This window comes from Adiantum capillus-veneris, chromosome 22 (assembly GCF_014529385.1).
Source record: "Adiantum capillus-veneris isolate H3 chromosome 22, ASM1452938v2, whole genome shotgun sequence".
Classification (NCBI taxonomy): domain Eukaryota; kingdom Viridiplantae; phylum Streptophyta; class Polypodiopsida; order Polypodiales; family Pteridaceae; genus Adiantum; species Adiantum capillus-veneris.
The window spans coordinates 88,298,923-88,319,054 of record NC_140952.1 but is presented as its reverse complement, the minus strand read 5'-3'; the positions used below and the strand labels follow the sequence as shown (position 1 = coordinate 88,319,054).

General features: G+C 41.6%; 1 protein-coding gene across 3 annotated transcripts; it reads right to left on the bottom strand.

Moving 5' to 3' along the window:
- Window positions 1–9,750: 9,750 nt before the first annotated feature.
- LOC147429752 (ABC transporter B family member 19-like) lies at window positions 9,751–19,220 on the bottom strand. Of its 3 annotated transcripts, none has more exons than XM_086495994.1 (13): window positions 19,125–19,220; window positions 15,298–15,671; window positions 15,130–15,184; window positions 14,834–15,009; window positions 14,267–14,467; window positions 13,839–14,098; window positions 13,300–13,616; window positions 12,986–13,209; window positions 12,421–12,791; window positions 12,215–12,338; window positions 11,787–12,132; window positions 11,299–11,540; window positions 9,751–11,163 (listed from the first exon to the last, which is right to left on the bottom strand). In XM_086495994.1, exons 2-13 carry the CDS (start codon window positions 15,640–15,642, stop codon window positions 9,946–9,948), a joined length of 3,879 nt encoding a protein of 1,292 aa, XP_086352120.1. In that variant the 5' UTR covers window positions 15,643–15,671; window positions 19,125–19,220; the 3' UTR covers window positions 9,751–9,945. The 3 variants fall into 3 exon arrangements, with proteins under 3 accessions (XP_086352120.1, XP_086352119.1, XP_086352118.1); XM_086495993.1 differs by lacking the exon at window positions 19,125–19,220 and adding an exon at window positions 16,155–16,300; XM_086495992.1 differs by lacking the exon at window positions 19,125–19,220 and having other exon boundaries at window positions 15,298–15,938.
- Window positions 19,221–20,132: the final 912 nt, after the last annotated feature.

The window sequence follows — 20,132 nt, the reverse complement described above, 5'->3', positions numbered from 1 at the left end:
CACAACTCATGTGTGCAAGAAGAACTCCATCTCCTTCTCCAAGCATTGAGAAGAAGAGGCCTACACCAACAACTCTTGGCTATGGAATGCAAATCCAACCAAGAGCCAAGATTCAATGGCATGCTTATATCCTCTACCATGCTAATTACTAAGCTAACCTATCCTATTAGAGTGATTATGTGAGGAGAATACTTCTTTCTCGTAAGATACCTCTTCTTCCTTCCATCTATTCTCATTCCCTACTAGCTCTCACCATTTTTTAAGGGGTGTGAGGTCTTGGGACTGAGGCTAGGGACACTAGGTGTGTTTTTCAAGCATAATTTGGTGCATGAAGCTTCCATCTTCATTGCACCAACTAGTTTTGTTAAGGAACACAAAGATTGTATTGTACAAAAGTCATGTATTGCGATGTTGCTTTCTCAGATTAAGTACTCTCTCTATGCTCATGAGGAACTTGTTCTTAATTAAATGCTCACTATGTTACCAATTTTTTCTATACACAAGTTATTAGTGCATTTAATGTTACATTGGTATCAGAGCTATTGGTTTCTCTTTTCTTGGTCAAGAAGAGAGGTCCTTAAGCTTGCTACAAATGGTTCGTGTTATTAATTACAAAAGAGTAAGTAGAATAGGGATTTTTTATCCTTGAAGCACGCCTACTTTTATGCAGTTAACAGGGATACGGTCAAGAGTTATGGTCTTAATAATGGAGTCCTGCGGGGCTTGCCTATGGCTTAATCATTATTGAGCTATTAGAAGCTTGACAAGAACCGGTGTTGTCTTGACCTTGTTGAACCCTCTCTTCTATTCCTTGCAATGAATAATATTTGAGACATGGGTATATATGCTTGAGTGCTTATCTTTGGAGATAAAGAGGAGTAACAACTAGGGCTTGAAGTGCCAAGTAAAAATTTACACCTAAAAATTGCTAGTATGGCTGACAAGGGAAAAGAGATTGAAATGAATGTTGATAGCTTTGATTTTGCTAATAAAAGAGAAACTAATGATACCCATATGCTTGTAAACCATCTTGTTTCTAGGCTTCAACAAGCCTTGGGCAACCCATCCCTCCGAGGTGAAGTGCTACAGCAATTGTGCACCCATGGTATTCTCCAAACTTTCCACCAAGAAGAGAGAGTACCTAGGAAAGCTCCTAGTGAGACTTCCAAAAGAGGGGGGAAGAAGAGGAGAATCCATACGAAGAGCTCAAAAACTTGCTACTCGATGAGGCATCTCCCTCCCAAAAGAGAACCCAAGTTTCAACGGTAGAGCCCCCACCAAAAGAACAAGAAATGAGTCTCCTGCCACCTCGATGGAGATGGCTCCACGAAGACGACGGAAAAAACGCTCTCCAACACCCCCTAAGAGAAGATGACCGTTGCATACTTCTCTACACCTTAATTAAAAAAGAGAAGAGAGAAAGAAAGAGAGGAAAAAGACGAGAAAGAGGTCACCCTCTTCTTCATCCTCTTCCTCTTCTGAAGAAAGTGATGGTGCAGACAAGGAGGAACAAGGGAAGAAAAATGCAAGAAAGAGGTCACCCTCTTCTCCATTGTCCTCATACTCTTCCTCTTTTGAGGAATGTGATGGTACAGCTCTTGAACCACCTAAAAGAAGAGGCCACAGGAAATCCTATGCCGCCTGGAAGACGTCGTCCAAGCTCAAAAATTTCAAAGAGGGAGGAAAGAACATCTCTTTCCTTACCTACAATGGCACTTTTGGTGCTACGGACAAAGTCTTTGCCTTTATCTAACAATTCAATGCGGTGTTTGGAGATGAGGGCTTCACGGATTCCTCTAAGCTATGTCATGTAGCCATGCATTTTCAAAATTCAGCCAAGCAATGGTGGTCTAGCCTACGAGCAAACGAAGAAGATCCACAAACATGGAAAGCTTTAAGAGCTTCCATCATGAAGCAGTTTTTGGCTACCAATGCCAAGGACAAAAGTATTTACCCAATGGCAAAGCTTGAAGCACTCTCCCTACAAATCTATTCACAAATATGTAGACAAGTTTTGGGATTTACACCTCAAAGCCACTGTCTTCAAAAAGATGGATTTTGGATAGCAAAAACAACATTTTGTGCAGGCTTAACCGAGGATATGGCGGAGTATATGGCTAAGGAGTAGGGTAGTACCATACCCATTGTACATAAGCAAGCTTTCAATAAGTCAATAAAGAGCTCTATTTTCGTGTACATGATTTTTGTTAAAGATTTTCAAAATGAACCTAATGCTTTAGCAAAAGAAAATATAAACAATCAAAAGGAATTAGAGTTATCCAATTTCCTCAAGGGCTTCCAAGATGTTTTTATTGACGATATCCCTTGTGAACTACCTCCCAAATGAGGCAATGACGACCATGCAATTGAACTTCTTCCAGGAAGCTCACCGCCTAATAAACCTTCTTATGGAGTTTCTCAAGCTCAACAAGAGGAGATTATGTGGCAAGTGCATGAGTTGGTTAAGAGAGGCATGGTTAGGCCTAGCTTATCTCCATTTTGTTCACAATAGTTATTAGTGCGAAAGAAAGACGGCACATATCGTATGTGTGTTGACTAAATAGCACTAAGTAGGATCACTATCAAGATTAGGTTTCTTGTTCCACGGGCAGAAAACCTATTTGATAAGCTACAAGGGTCGACCTACTTCAGTAGGATTGACCTAAAAAGTGGCTACCATCAAATAAGGATAGTTGATCAAGACATTGTAAAGACCGCATTTTGCACTACGTTTGGTCTTTACGAGTACATTGCCATGCCTTTTGGCTTAACCAATGCACCAGCCACATTTAACAGCTTGATGGAGAAGCTATTCAGGCCTCACCAAACCTTTACTGGAGTGTTCTTTGATATCTACTCTAATTCATTAGACGAACACAGGCAACACCTCTAGGTAATATTTCAAGTTTTACGAGAGAATAAACTTTATATTAATCGAAAAAAAGGTGAATTTTTCTTACAAGAGATTCAGTATTTAGGTCACATTATCTCCCATGATGGCGTCCAAATAGATCCATCAAAGTTAGAGGTAATAAAAGGATGCATGAACTAAGAAGATTTGTAGGTATGTGTGCATACAATCAATGCTTCATAGAAAAGTTATCACAAATAGCAGGACCATTGCATGACCTAACCAAAAAAAATGTTAGGTATAAATGGTCCACCAAGGAGAACAATGCTTTCAAAAAGCTTGAAGAGAAGCTTATCTCTCAACCTATGCTTACACTGTCGGATCTCTCAAAGCCATTTGAGGTCCATTGTGACACTTGTGGTGATTGCCTTGGAGTTGTTTTGCTCCAAGAATGGCACGCCATAGCCTATGAAAGTCAAAGGCTCAACCCTGGTTAGTAAGCTCTAGGAATATATGAGAAGGAACTCTTAGCAGTTCTACATGCTCTAGATTCGTGAAAGTACTATTTACTGGGGACTCCTTTTGTAATGGAAATGGCCTATGAACTTTGAGAATAGTGGAATTAAGAGAATTAAAGTGAGCATTTTTGTGAGGTTACTTTGAGAACATAGAGGGTGAACTTAATTGATGGTAGCAACATAAACATAGTACTTAATTAACTTTGCATGAACAATACTTTTGCAAGAGAGAGAGTATTAGAGAACATGACATAGTTGAGGACCGGATTTACTTGGATCCGTTCCCTCCTCCAAAAGGAATTTGTATGATAGATTCTCCCATCAAGAGAGACTTGATACAATACAATCTTTGTGTTCCTTGTGACTTAGGTGATGCAATGAATATGGAAAGCTTCATGCATCACAAGCATAACATAAACTTTGCAAAAATCATTAACTATCCCAAGCCTCGGTACCAAGGACTCAAATACCTTCAAAGGTGGAGAGAGCTAGAGGGGAATGAAGGTAGGGAAGAGGAAGAAGAATCATCCATAGGAGAAATAAATAGTTCCTCACTTATCATCACTCTTTTGCTTAGCATAGCATAATAGCATAGTAATGAAGGTGAAGAAGATGGCAAGCTTAAGCATTGAAGCATGGATCTTGGTTGGATTTTAATTCCATAGCTAATGTTCCTTGTGACCTAGGTGATGAAATGAATATGGAAAGCTTCATGCATCACAAGCATAACATAAACTTTGCAAAACGCATTAACTATCCCAAGCTTTGGTACCAAGGCCTCAAACACCTTCAAAGGTGGAGAGAGCTAGAGGGGAATGAAGGTAGGGAAGAGGAAGAAGAATCATCCATAGGAGAAATAAATAGTTCCTCACTTATCATCACTCTTCTTGCTTAGCATAGCATAATAGCATAGTAATGAAGGTGAAGAAGATGGAAAGCTTAAGCATTGAAGCATGGATCTTAGTTGGATTTTAATTCCATAGCCAAGAGTGTTGGTGTAGGCTCTCCACTTCTCAACAAGCTTGGACAAGGAGATGGGGATATTACACTTTCCACTCCACACAATGAGAGAATGTGTATGTGTGTGTGGGAGAGTATACCCCACTCTCATGCTTCCCCCCCTCCCCAATTCTCTCTCTCTCTCTCTCTCTCTCTCTCTCTCTCTCTCTCTCTCTCTCTCTCTCTCGTATTATTTAATTATTTCATTTGGACATGTGTCCTCTTTTTTCTCTTTGAGAGAAAGAAGTTATTTTATTTATTTTTATGCATCTAAATTCTCATTGGACCCCTTTAAAGCCTATCCTATAGGATTCAAGCACATCATGAGGGCCACATGTGGAGGATCATTTGAACATGTGTCTTTTATGCTTCTTAAGTTGCATCCATCTAGCATCTTCAAAAGGATATATTTTGAACTTAATAAGATACCGTTGGATAATCTTACCATGCTGTAGTACCTTGTCTTCATGCCAAAGAATAGCTTCAGGTTGTAGCACCTCTTCTTCATCGTCGATTTCTAGAGGGTCTTCAATCATTGGTTCTCTTGGTAGATCTCCTTTGTAGGGCTTAAGTAGGCTCACATGAAAAGCATTGTATATGAGCCAATGGTTGGGCAACTTGAGTTGATAAGCCATATCATTGATTGGATTCAAGATTTGAAAAGGACCATAATATCATTTTGTTGTTTTAGCATAATACTTTTGATGGTTCGTAGGATTTTTGCCGATAGTTTTCCTCAATCGAGCCTTGGGAAACTCAAGTAAGACCCAATCATTTTCTTTGAACGTTAAGGCCCTTCTGTGCTTGTCAGCAGCAGCTTTTTGCTTTGTTGTTGAGAGATGGATATAGCCTCCTTGACCTTTGAAAAGATTCTTGTAGGTCACGGCTATACTCATCAATAGCGAAGATCTTCCCATGTACTTTAAGTAGCAAGGGACTTTTTGGTCTTCCCTCTATGGTCTCAAAAGGTGCTTTTCCTATAGTAGTATGAACAGTATTATTGTATGCATACTCCACAAGGGGTAAGTACTTCTCCCATTGTGATCGTTGATCTACTTCTATAACATAAGTCTTTAGTAAATTGAGTATTTTAAGATTGGCTATCTCACTTTGGACATCCGTTTGTGGGTGATAGGCCGAAGAGAAATTCAATCTTGTACCTAGATTTTCAAAGAGACCTTTCCAAAAATTACTGGTCATTCTAGGATCTCTATCTGGCAGGATGGATGTTGGTAATCCATGGTGTTTGAAAATCTGCAATATGAAGATGGTTGCTATTTGATGTGTCTTAATAGTCTTTTTGATAGGAATAAAGTGTGCTTGCTTACTAAACATGTCGACTATTATTCATTCCCGTATTTCCATGGATAAACGTGGGTAATCCAAAGATAAAATCCATGGATATACTCTCCCATGGTGAATTAGGGATTGGCAATGGCTGGAGTAATACAGGTTTCTTTCCTCTATCATACTTAGTCTTTTGGCATACCACACATTTTGAAACATACTCTTGTATGTCCACTTTCACGATAGGCCAATAGAAGGACGTCTCTACTCCTCAAAGAGTAGGTTGAACGTCTCTATGTCCCGCATAGGAAGGAGCATGGGATTCATACATGAATTTCTCACAAAGGGAGTGAGTAACACATAGCCTATTTCCATGGAGAAGATAACCATTAGGAAAATTTTGAGCTCATTTTTGGGCCTTGTAAGAATTGTTGATGTGGCATAGCTTTCAAAAAGTGGGGATCGGTAAATTTTTTGTAAATAAGATCCAAACTTGTCGGAGGTTGGATATTTAGAATCTTCTCTTCAAATGCTATCTATTGATATATAGCATGCATGTATCGGACATTGCCTTCATATAGATCTAGAAAAAGGTGATTTTAGATTACCGTAACTGTAACAAAATTGGTTGATTGAAAAAAAATGACATAACTTTCATAGAATTCATCCAAACTTTTCGGACCTTATCTCTTTAGAATCCTTTTTTTAAAAGCTTTCCAATGATAGGTCATATCATGGGGTTCTGAGAAATATTTAGAGGGGTCTACCGGGTTGCTTTCTTTTGTACAACTTTGATGATGTGGCACTTTTAAAAGGCCCAAAAATGAGTTCAAAACTTTCCTAATGCATCTTACAAGGTGAATGGTTCCTCTTTCTTCCCCAAAGCAAGTGTTGACATTACAGCTTTAACGTCAGGATTAGTAGCATACTCATCTATCATAAAAGATAGATCATTGTGAGTTTCTATAGACACCGTATTGACTTTTGGTCGTTGTTGAAATTGCATCGGCCACTTGATTATGCTTACCCCGCAATGTGAGCAATATGAAAATAAAATTGCAAAAGAAAATTTTCCCACCTCATTTGTTTGTCGAAAAGCTTGGTTTACGTCACAAAGTACTTGAGACTTTGTTGGTATATTCGTAAAATGAATGGAGTCCCCAATAAATAGTGCTTCCATTTGTCTAGGGCATGTAGAACAACTAAAATCTCTTTCTCATAAATACCCAAGACCCATTCATACGTATTGAGCCTTCACCTGCTCTCATATGCTATGGCATTCCCTTCTTGAAGCAAGACTGCTCCAAGGAAATCACCACAAGCATCACGTTGGATCTCAAATGGCTTTAAGGGATTCGGAAGCATGAGGACTAGTTGAGAGGTAAGCTTCCCTTTGAGCTTGTTAAAATCATTTTGCTCCTTAACAGTCCATGAATACTTAACGTTCTTCTTTGTTAAGTCATGTAATGGTCCTGCTATTTGAGAAAAAATTTCTATGAAGCATCTATAGTATGCACACATACCAATAAAGTTTCTTAGCTCATGTAGATTCCTTGGATTAGGTTATGCTTTTATTACCTCTAACTTCAATGGATCCATACGGATACCATCTTGAGAGATAATATGACCTAAGTATTAAATCTCTTGGAGAAAAATTTTGCTTTTTCTTTTGGTTGAAAAAAAGCTTGTTCTCTCTGAATGCTTGAAAAATCACTTGGAGATGTTGCTTGTGTTCCTCCAAGGACTTGGAGTAGATGATGATATCATCAAAGAACACTCCAGTGAACTTACGATAGGGTCTAAATATTTTCTCCATCAAACAATTGAATGTGGCTAGTGCATTGGTCGAGCCAAAAGGCATGACTAGATATTTATAAAGACCAAACATTGTGCGAAATGCAGTCTTTAGGATATCTTCATTCACTATCCTTATTTGATGATAGCCACTTTTAAGGTCAATCCTACTAAAGTAGGTAGAGCCTTGTAGCTTATCAAATAGATCTTCTACCCGAGGCACGAAAAATCTGTTTTTTATAGTGATATGGTTTAGTGCTCAATAGTCCACACACATACGGTATATACCATCTTTCTTTTGCACTAAAAGGATTGGAGAACAGAATCGAGAGGAGCTAGGCCTCACCATCCCTTTGTCTACCAATTCTTGTACTTGCCTCATGATCTCCTCTTGTTGAGCTTAGGAAACTTGATAAGGAGGCTTGTTAGGCTGTGAGCTTCCTGATAGGAGCTCAATTCGATGGTCATCATCCCCTCCTTTTGGAGGTAAGTCCATAGGAATATCATCGATAAAAACATCTTGGAATCCATTTAGAAAAGTAGACAAGTCTAATTGTTCTTGATTCTTACCATTTTCATTTGATAAAACATTAGTGTCATTAGTGGATTCTTTGACAAAAATCCCCTCAAATCCTATTGGATGGCCATAGAGGTGAACCAATGAGAATTAGGCTAGAGTAAAATTATTAAAATCAATTTAAAAATGCTTTATAAAAGAACCAACAGAAATTAAGCTCCCTAGAAGATTATTGGACAGTCTACCAAGGGGTCCAATGAGCATCCAACAGCCCAATGGCTTGCTTGATTTCTATTGGCCAGAAGACTAAGAGGTCCAATGAGAGTTTAATTGAATTATTTAATCACCTAAAGATCTCATTAAGGGGAAAGGGGGACACATGTCACAAGGCTATCAATTATGCTTCTAATTTGTGATTGGCTAAGCTTTACAGGAGCCAATGGGAGACCAGCATGAACATTTAGCAAGAGGGGTCAACCAAGACGAGAGCCTGGAGGGCTTCATTTTACTCTAACACATTGCCACACACACACACACACACACACACACACACAACTCATGTGTGCAAGAAGAACTCTATCTCCTTCTCCAAGCATTGAGAAGAAGAGGCCTACACCAATAACTCTTGGTTATGGAATGCAAATCCAACCAAGAGCCAAGATTCAATGGCATGCTCATCTCCTCTACCATGCTAATTATTAAGCTAAGCTATGCTATTAGAGTGATTATGTGAGGAGAATGCTTCTTTCTCTAAGATACCTCTTCTTCCTTCAATCTATCCTCATTCCCTACTAGCTCTCATCATTTTTGAAGGTGTGTGAGCTCTTGGGACGGAGGCTAGGGACACTAGATGTGTTTTTCAAGCACAATTTGGTGCATGAATCTTCCATCTTCATTGCACCAACTAGTTTTGTTAAAGAACACAAAAGATTGTATTGTACAAAAGTCTCCTTTGATGGGAGAAACTATAATACAAAGCCTAAGGGGGACCGGCTCCATGTAAATCCGGTCCTCAATTTGTCAATTGTTCTATTTCTCTCTTTTCGAGTATTGTCAATGCCAAATTAGCTAGGTGTAAATTGCGACGTTGCTACTCTAATTAAGTACTCTCTCTATGCTCATTAAGAACTTGTTCTTAATGAAATGCTCACTATCTTATCAATTTACACTACATACAAGTTATTAGTGCATTAAATGTTACATGTAACCCAAAAAATAAACCTACATTTCTAAAATTTACTCTTGACAAATTCAAGGAAAGGAATTTTGTATGTTGGGAAATGATTTTTCTTGACATTGGTCTTCGTGGAAGACCCATGGTACTTGAAATGGGCATCAATAGGACGACTACTACTAAATGTTGTATCAACTAACATTACTACTCAACATAGTTGTTAAGTAGGACGAAAGGATTTACTCACCTCTCTAATGTCACCATTAACTGGTTTCCCAAACCCTGCAGTGACCCTATGAGAGAGAGAGAGAGAGAGAGAGAGAGAGAGAGAGAGTTGAAATACTTGATACAATTGAAAGATAAGTGGAGAATCCTCATGTTGCCACAGAAGACCTTATAGGTCTACCTGACTAGTTTTGAACTCATGACCAATTACTTGAGGGCAGGCGGGGGGGGGGGGGGGGGGGGGGGGGGGGGGGGGGGGGGGTTCATCTTTTAACATTGAAGGACAATCCGAAGAGACGTAAGATCTGAGAGAGAGAGAGAGAGAGAGAGAGAGAGAGAAGAGAATTTCAACATCGTAGAAAGATGTAGAAAGATCTATCCAATGAGGAGTTGAACTCAAGAACTGTTATTTCAAGAGGGAAATGACATAACCAATCCCAAGAGACTTCTATCCGAAGAGTTTTGAAACTCAAGACCAGAGAGAGAGAGAGCGTGTGTCTTGAAATTCTTGATACAATTACATTTGGCAATGTTACATTGGAGATGAGCCGAACGCAGCTCACTATAATGGTCATAATTCTCATTTGTGCCCTTCACGGGCTCGTTGGATATTAACGAGACGAGCGTAAGAGCCATCGGGCTTCCTCATGAGCTCGCTATGCGACCCCTTTTCCAGAATGCGGCCCTCTTGCACAACAGCAATGGTGTTGGCGTTGCGGATGGTGGTGAGCCTGTGGGCAACCACAATTGTGGTGCGTCCCTCCATCAAATTGTCTAATGCAGCTTGCACGACCTTCTCCGACTCTGCATCCAGAGCAGATGTGGCCTCATCCAACAGCAAAATCGCCGGATTTTTCAGCACTGCTCGCGCTATCGCCACCCTCTGTTTTTGCCCTCCTGAGAGCTGCACCCCCCTCTCTCCAACCTGTGTGTTATATCCTGCTGGCAATGAGCTTATGAACTGATGTACATTCGCCGATCGTGCTGCCTCCTCGACCTCAGCCTCTGTTGCGCCAGCCCGACCATACAAAATATTCTCAAAGATCGACATCCCGAACAGGGCTGGCTCTTGCTGAACGAGGCCTATATGCTTCCGAAGAGAGGAGAGATTCAAGTGGCGGATATCCTTCCCATCTATCCTTACCGAACCAGCAAGTGGGTCATAGAAGCGCTCGACAAGGCCAACAACAGAGCTTTTTCCTGACCCACTCGCACCTACAAGAGCCAGGCTATCACCTGCTCTGACAGACAAATTAAAGCCCTTGAAGATGATAACATCAGGCCTGGTTGGGTATGCAAATTCCACATCGACAAGGTCGACGTCCCCATGTACCTTGCTGACAGTTTCTAATGATTGATCATCAGGGTCTATCGACGTCTGCCTGTCAATGATCTCAAAAACAGAATCAATGGCTTCAGAGCCCTTGATAATATCAGGTGTCAATGACAATGTCTCCGCCACTGCGAATGCTGTAATCATGAGGACCATAAATACTTTCATGACAGACCCAAATTCTGCCTTGCCGTCCTTCACCAGTACAGACCCATACCATAAAACCAATGCGTAGCTGCTGTACATGGCACATTGAGAAACACCGAGGAAAAAGCCAGATATATTGCCACGCAAGAAGCTTTTTCTTCGTGGCTCATCCAGGGCCTCGGAAAACAGGGCGAGGACCTTACCCTCCGCATTAAAAGCAGCAACAGTGCGAATGTTCCCGATCGCATCGCCAGCGATCATACTAGAGAGAGCATATGCCTCTTTAAGATTTCCAGACAGGCCAGTTACCATTAATTGCTGCACAAACATGGACAAACTACATCAGATTCTGATACGCCTAAAGCACAAAATCTCAGCATGAAAGCTGGCTGCTCACCATCTTCATTCCCATCAAGATATAAATATAATCTTTACAATACAGGATCACATTACCTGCCCAACAGAAGCTGCAACCAAAAGAGGGAAGGTTGCCAGCAAGACCAAAGCCAGTCTCCACTCAATGACAAGGCCGATAACACAAGCTGTGACAAAGCCAGTTGAATTCTGCAAAATTAATGCCACCCTATCACCAATGGCTGCCCGTACATTCGACGCATCAACTGCCAGTCGAGCTGTCAACCGATTGCTGTTATTCTCCTCACGATCGAACCACCCGACCTCATTCCTTATCATGGCTACATGCCATGAACAAAATTAGTTTCAGTATGACAATTGAGCTAGACGAAATTACTGCTTTTAGAAACAGATTACCATGCCCTTCACTTGAAAACAAAACATAGTAGTAAAAAAACATTCATCGCCCAGGCAAAAAACAGCAAACATGTGCACTCATGCATGTCTTGAAGGTCACGTCAGAGAAGTAGCACTGCACACACCTTGAAAACATCATTAAAAGTTGTAAAGTTGGTCTTGAGGATTACCCTTAAATATCAACTCTCTGACTCTTGCCGTCAAGTTCTCTCCCACTACTCCAAAGAAGTAGTGCTGCAGCAGGTAGATACCAATGGTGACAGCACCTACCCCAACAAACACTAGCGCATACTTTTGCACCTCTTTCTTTTGCTTTTCTCCATCTGGTTCATAGTACACCACGAGGAGCTCACTGATGATCAATGCAAAAATAGGATTTATGACCCCTGCCATTATTGACCCAATACTCCCCAAAATTGCGTATGGCCACTCGGGTGCATTCAGCTTCATTAGTCTCCAATATGACCCTTTGGGCGCTCTCTCCTTCCGTACTGTTGCCTCTTCATCCACCGCCTCCTGAAACGTCATTGAAAGTTCATATGACTTAAGATGTAATAGATGAAAGTATGCAGTTCGTCATTGCTGTGAAAAGACTCACCACTTGCACCTCAGATGCATTGCTCGTAGACCGGTGACTGATATGTCTATCGCTGCTGATTCTCCTACTTTTTGATTGCAAACTACCCCTCATAGAGCTTGCTCTGTTCAAGGAGTTTGATGCCCTTCACAAGCAAAATCAAAGCTCTTAGCGAAACCACAAGCATCACAAGGGCTTTAAGGTTGTAATATCCAAACAAGACTCACTTTGACGGCCGCCCCAAAATTGTTCCATCGCTAGAAAGTGCCATTTCTTGCAGCTTTACAAGTGTAGAGTAAGCTCCGAGTTCACCCTTAGCCATGAGCTCATCATGAGTGCCCATCTCCACAATCTGCCCACTTTGCACCACTCCAATGTTGTCCACATTACGGATAGTTGACAACCTATGTGCTATGATGATGGTTGTTCGCCCCACCATCAAGCGATCCAAGGCATCCTGCACCACTCTCTCAGATGCAGCATCCAATGCACTAGTTGCTTCATCTAGAAGAAGGATTTTCGGGTTCTTGAGCATAGCTCGAGCGATTGCCACTCGCTGCCTCTGGCCACCAGAGAGTGTAACCCCACGATCTCCCACCTAAGAACCCCACCATTACAAAGTCATCTTGGAGATCAAGGAATGCAAGAATGAGATTGAACTTGAATCATACAGGAAAACATTGGAGCATAATCTGTTGTAGAAGCATTAAGCAAGGCATGGAATAAAAAATACTAAATCTCGAATGCCCAGGGCGCAGACAATGCTTGAACCTAAAGCACAAGTTTGCTCACCTTTGTACTATACCCGTTCGGTAGTTCACTAATAAAAGAGTGAGCATTCGCTGCTTTGGCAGCTGCCTCTACTTCTTCCATAGTGGCATCTCCCTTCCCATAGAGAATATTCCCTAATATGGTAGTAGCAAAAAGCGCTGGTTCCTGGTTCACCAAACCTATCTGATCGCGAAGCCAGCTTAGTTGAAGCATGCAGATGTTGACACCGTCAAGCAAGACTTGGCCTGGCCATTGACAAAGCAAGACACTTCGTTACAAAAAAATTCATTTACTCGTACTCATCCCATACACTCATGTTGTTAGTGTAGCAATACCTTCTAAGGGATCATAAAACCTTTCAATAAGAGAGACAACTGTGCTTTTGCCAGAACCACTTCCTCCAACAAGAGCAATGGTCCTTCCTGCTTGAATACTTATGGAGAAGTCTTGGAAGATCACAACATCGGGCCTGGAAGGATAACTGAACTTCACATTGCGCAATTCAATATCTCCTTTCACCTCGGACAGCTTCAATCCATCATCATGATGCTGATCCATTTTAAACGGTTTGTTAATTAATTCAAAAATTTTGAAAGCTGCTGATCTTCCATTTGAGAATGCAGGTAGATTGCTCATAGCTTGACCAAGAGACCTACAAGACAAGCCCTGTATTATGAGCTAAGTCCAATATGATCCAACTCTATCATTAAGATGTCAGAATGATTGACTTTACAGATAGGCATTTTCGCAGATAGACTTATGACATAGATTTGTGTACTGAACATGCGGTAATTAAATGTGTATCAAAAACGAGTATGGAAAGGATAGATATCAAAAATGTGTATCCAAAAGCTTTGAATATCGGAGTTCTTACATGCCACCAATGATAGCAGCGAAGACAGCAGTGATTGTTTTACCACCATCAGCCTCCCCAGACCGAATGAGCTTGCCACCATACCACAGAATTAAGGCCCATGAAAAGAAAAGAATGCTGTATGTAACTCCAAGACCCAAGCCCTTTGCCACTCCTCCTTGATATCCGAGTTTCAATGTCTGTCCTATGGATTCAGAGAAGTTTTGAGCAGCCTTTTTTTCACCAGCAAAAGAATACACAGTACGAATCTGCGTAATTGTCTGTTGACGACCAAGGTTGTAACAAAATTAGTTAAACATGCACTGTTCAAGGCAAGAGTTGCAAACATATTCAAGAGGCGTTAAAGGGAAATGCATGCACTACTCCCCTAATCTACAAAAACTCACACATATACATATATCTCACACACATCACAAGGCTTTGTCTACCTGCTCTGCAATATTGCCTGCACTGCCATACGCTTCCTGGCTCTTTGCACTCAATTTAGTGAGCGTATATGTGTACAAGCCCCCCGCAAAAGCTATTGCTGGTACCACTGCCACTGTGACGAGACACACCTTCCATTGCATAGAAAACCCCACCCCAAAACCTCCTACAAAGGTGGCCATAAAGTGCAAGAAGTTTCCCACCTGCATAAGAATCAGAGTTAGTTGTGCCACCAGAAGACCGAATTTCATGTGCGAAATTATACGCCACAATTCCATGTCACACGTCTTGCAAATCCAGCTTCCACTGATTTACTGGGACAAACTCATGCTTCATACTGTGTATATCAGACGATCATAAGTATACAAATGGTGAATCTGTGAGACAACTGTGTATATCAGACGATCATAAGTATACAAATGGTGAATCTGTGAGACATCAATTTTAGTCCCCTGTTTTCAACATTAGAGTGATCACACATTCTCAAACTTAATGATTTTTTTATTCAAGTGTATATATTCATGGTACAATTCATTTCTAATTGTCTATTAAGAATTATACGAGCATACCTTTTCACTGATAGCATCCTGGACAACAAGAATGTCTTTAGATATGCTCTCAACTAGTACTCCTGTGCGGGCATCTGTATCAAAGAAGCCTACATCTTGATTCAAGATGGCCTGAAGATATTTGTTCCGCATCTTGCTTGCTTGTCGTTGCCCTGAGTGCATCCAGCAAGCGACCTCTGAAGCCACAAGAAACCAGGATATCAGAATGAAAATTGCCAATCCACATCGATCACACAATTGGGCGATACAGAAATGCAAGGCACACAAATCTCCTGCAATGAATGGTTAAAATCTACCTGCCCATGCACAGCCCAGGATGACAATACCAAGATACACAAGGTCTAGAGCAAACTGCACAAGCGAGAAACTGCATTAGAAACAACCTCATTGGAAAGTTGAAGATCTTTCTCTACAAAACTTTCAACCAAGGTTGTGCATATGCACGCATATTAGTAATCACATACCCCCCCAACGTCTTCTGCTGTCTGCTGTGGGTTGTCTTGGTTTGAGCCGAAGCTGTTGACAAGCTTCCCAAAGAAGAAGAAAAATATGGGGAAGGCAAGTCCATGTCCAAATGCACCCAGTGTCCCAAGTGCTATCAGAAGATAGTCGACCTTATCCGCGTAAGAAAAGAGCTTAAAGAAGCTCACTGATTTGGGCTCTTCCTTCTTGTCTTTACTGGCTGGCTTTTCATCATCATCATCAGTGCCAATCTGAGCTGCTTCTGTCTCCATAGCCTTAGACATGGTACCATCTTCATGTGGATGCCTACCATTTCTGCCCTCTTCCATTGCATCGTCCGTCTCCATTGCGGAACATGCACGAGACCTTCACCTTACTGCAACAGAAATAGCTCGATGAGACTAAATGGGGGAGCTTTTCATGGAAAGCTGAAGAGTGCAACCAGTCGCTGACGATATGTTTCGTTTTGCAGACAATGTGTTGGAAGAGGGACGGGAGTCTCAATTTCTGTGTGCCCGCGTGTGTGAGTGTGTCCGTGTGTGTGTGGTATGAGATTTGCAAAGTGTGTGGTATGAGTGTGTATGTGTGTGTGTGTGTGTGTGTGTGTGTGTGTGTGTGAGAGAGAGAGAGAGAGAGAGAGAGAGAGAAAGGGGGGGGGGGGGGGGGGGGGGGGGCCGCAGCGAGAAGTGCTTTGAAGCTGTCAAATGTGTACCCGCAGGAAATATGCACTATTTCCTTAATGCAAAAATGCTCTTCCGAGATGCTAATAAGCAGTTAGCGAGGGGCTAAACAGAGCAAGAGCAGGGAATCGGGAGAGAGGGAGAAGAAGTGGTGTGTGAATGAGCGTGAGGTGTAGTACCGTGTGTGGCACACCACAATGCGCAGCAAGTAGATCCAAGAAATGGAGAGAGGGAAGCGTTATTAGAGGCTGGAGCTGGCAATGTTTACATGGCGCACGGTGGGTGATGGCAGGCCAGCCCTGTCTGTTCCAAAGGGCCTTCAAAGAAGTTTAAATGTTTGTAAAGCAATTACCTAGCTGTGGGGCTATTTTGAATGAGAGAGAAAGAAGAGAGAGAGAGAGAGAAGCTCGTTATATATTTGCAATTAGTGGGCATTGAGCGACAGAAGAGAATACTTTTGCTGGGAGAGAGTCGAATTTTGTATTTGCAAGTATAGTTAGTTCGTGGTCACGCGAGGCACATTTATCAATAATCGATAATTGTGCCTACAATGCTCTGTTTCCAAAATAACGACGGCTACTGAGAAGTGCAAAATTTTTGCCACTTGGAGGTTAAGGAACAGCATGCAGCCGGTTCCAGCCTTGGAGGTATTCTCAAATCCTACTGCACTCTGATAGGCGAGACGAATGAGGATGTGTGAAAATAGCGATGTCATGTACAGATTGCCACATTGCAGCAAACAACACGCTCCCATTTATTACCTAAGCGGGATCCCTTTTGCAACTATGTCGATTTCGGCATAGTTACAAATGGGTGCGCCTAGTACAATTGAGGGAGCTCAGTTACCAACGTGTGACCGTAAACAAGGCCCAGTTATCTGCTCAAATAATTGATTATTGAGCCTCGTGTGACCATCCCCTTAGTAGAGACACCCCCCACCTATATGCTCACCTTGGTTTGTATCCTTTGCACATAGAGCCGTTTCTCTTGGAGGCTTGTTTGCGCACTCAAATCGCATGGCGTTCTATTTGCATGAGGTTGGGCCAACAGCTCCCAACATGAAGTGCTTTGTCCTTTTTTACGATTTCATGCTCGCTCAACCTCTTGAGCAGGAGTAGAAATGGAAACTGGTTGTGAATGGACTTTTTGAAAAACTAGTGAGGTGAACCTAGAATGTTTGCAACTGGTCGGCACCCATTTGCAACCTCCATGCGAACCGACTCATAGCGAATGTGTAGACCCGGTCGCATGTACCAACGAACCTGCTTTCTGCGCGGTCAAGAGTCATAGGCTCTTCTCATTCCACCTATCTAATCATGGTAGTTAGGAGCCTTGAAACAGTCACACAACCTTGTCGTTTTCCCTCAAAATTGAGGCTAGAACCAGCTCCACGCACAGTTGCATGTTGGAGCCATCTCAAATAGCAAGAAGCTGCTCTATTTCTGTCTCATTGCTCGTTCAAATCAAACATTTATTTTTGTAGCCATCGATTTCCTTGACCGGCAAAGCGAGTTGGAAGGTTGTATAGCCGTTCCAAGGCGACCATCCCCTATGTGTGAGAGATTGAGTGGCAATGTTTGTTGCAATTACAAGACGAAGAGGATGTGTATATGTATGTTCCACATCCTCGAGTCCTTGCTCAAGGCTTGAAATGTGTATGCATGCTCAGATGCAAGTAGTTTTGCCTATTGTTTTGTAGTTATGCCACGAGCAACATAGCTTACTAGCCTTGCAAGTGAGCATGCACTATTGCCAACAAGAGACATATGAAGAGATGATGCCAAAGGGGCAAGCTTGTAATGTAGCACCCATCTTGTCTACCGAACGGCGGTGTGCCTGGACTTCTCCTCTGTGGATCCCATGATGGGGACCCCATGTTCTTTAGTCTTGAGGGTGTCACTCCCCTAAGCAATGGTGGACTACCGCTCCTTTTTATCCCTTGGGAATCCTCAAGAATGAATGAGCCAATGGTAAAAGCCTAACCTAAAACTTTGTACATGGGAGAGTGTTAAGGCTTGTTTTTAACTAATGCCAGGGGATTAGGATAACTATGTTATCCGGAAAGGATTAATAATCCGAGGGGACTTCTATATTCCAAGGGTGATATTGATGGAGCTTGGAGGATGGAATATAGCGGGGGAGCTGGTGGGCACTACCTATAACAAACAAATCTAGTCGATTTATGGCATCCTTGATCCTTGTATACAAAAAGGCATCACAAAGTGCAAAGGAAGTTAGAACGTGAGGAAAAAGTGCAAAATCTTGGTCAGGGATGCTGCTTTAATGCTTTCCAAGAAGCTAGTAAAATCAGAAAAGCAACTCTGTTTTTTTTTTCCCCCTTAGGGGCTGTTCCCATGGTCCATATGATGGGTTGGCCACCCTTAACCAGTTGGGATGCTTCACCTCACGGAGTTGCGTGTGTGAGTTGTAATTTCAAGTTCCTACTCTCTCGGGAAAAAAAAAAAAAGAAGCTCTCTACAACTGCTTTTGACTCTGTGAAAAATTACAAGCCAGACAGAACATAGCAAGTAAAGTTATTTATTTCTAATTTTTAAGAAAGCAGAGTCCAGACCATAGCCAAAAGCAATCTGGCCACATGGTTTGGGGAAATTTGCAGTGCGCGTGGCATCCTTGGTTCAACCCCCCTTCAATAGTCTTGAAATCAATCAGGACATTTGTTGGTAATGTCTTTTTGTATCTCATTTGAATGGGTTAAACCGTGAAGTCGTCTATTTTGGCGAAAGGAAAGTCTTTGAATAGTGTCTGTGCTACAAGGAGTAGCTCAAGCACTATTATGGCTACTAGTATGGCCGACGGACAAGCTTTGCCCGCCGTTGTGTGTGTGTGTGTGTGTGTGTGTGTGTGTGTGTCTTGCGACACAGGGGACACTACCGGGTTAATGTGGTTAAGCCACATGTGGTTTTTTTTTTTTTTTTTTGGGGGGGGGGGGGGGGGGGGGATCCTTTTACAATTGTATATAGTAATGCCAACCTAGGAGGAATTGTGTGCGTGTGTGCGCGCACGTGTGCGCCCTAGGAATTATTTTTAAAATAACATTGCTGTGGGCAAGCTAAGATAGAGGTTCAATTCCCACCCGTCTCATACTCGACAAAATAATAATAAATAATGAGAGCATTAGAAAGAACTACCTGGTTTTCTTGCCAAGGGATGTTTTGTGCTGCTTGACACAAAGGTTTTAGGTTTGGCAGAGAGAGAGAGAGAGAGAGAGAGAGAGAGCGCTTCACAAGAAGCAAATTTTGTTGTGCTTTTATATAAGCACTGGTTGTTTGCAAAAAAGCAACCCAATATCTTTTTGCCCAAGTTTGGGTGCCCTAGTTTGACCCAATTTCTAGGTTACCTTGCTGTCCACTCAACCAAAAACCCTGCAAAATAAAAGAGTTTATATAAAATTATATAGCAGCCCACGTTTTTGGTTTTCTTTCTAACAGACAATTTTCTACTGAATATATACATTTACCTCTCTCTAAATTTTTGTAGCCCATTAGTTTAGAATTTCTCACAATTGGTCAAATTTCTCTTTCGAAAGAATAGGAGAATATTCTCTGCCATTTAGATTTCCGGCCACAAGAAAAAAAATGTTGCCATAAAACAGAAACAGTATTAATAGAATTTTAGATTTTAGTTTAATATTTTTCCATTTGCCTCTCCTAAAACTCAATGAAAACAGCGAGCATTTATCGGTTTTTCATTTGTTTTTGTTATTTTTTTATTTTAATGTGCGATAATAAGACTTTAGCATTCATCTGTGATAAAAGGTCTTTGTCGGGTGGGACAGCACCCTTTGGGTGACCTCATGCGTGACGACAGGCTTTTTTGGGTGTTCTTGTTAGGATAGGATACATTTTTTCAACGCACCCTTCATAAAATGATGTGAGAGTTGTAGATTCCCATCTCCTAAAGCAAATTGTTTAGGCAATGGTTTCCTCGACATTGGATCATTTGGTGCCCAACAAGCCAAAAGAGGAAATGGCCCCATAAGGCAGTGATCACACGTGTATGGAGGGGGAGAGAGAGAGTTGTACCATGCATCCACATTCTTTCGTCAATGTTTGCCTATGTGAGCTCACCTCTTACTGATTTTTGTATGAAAGGATGATTCAACCATAGAGAGTGATCCACTCTTGACTTTGTTTTGA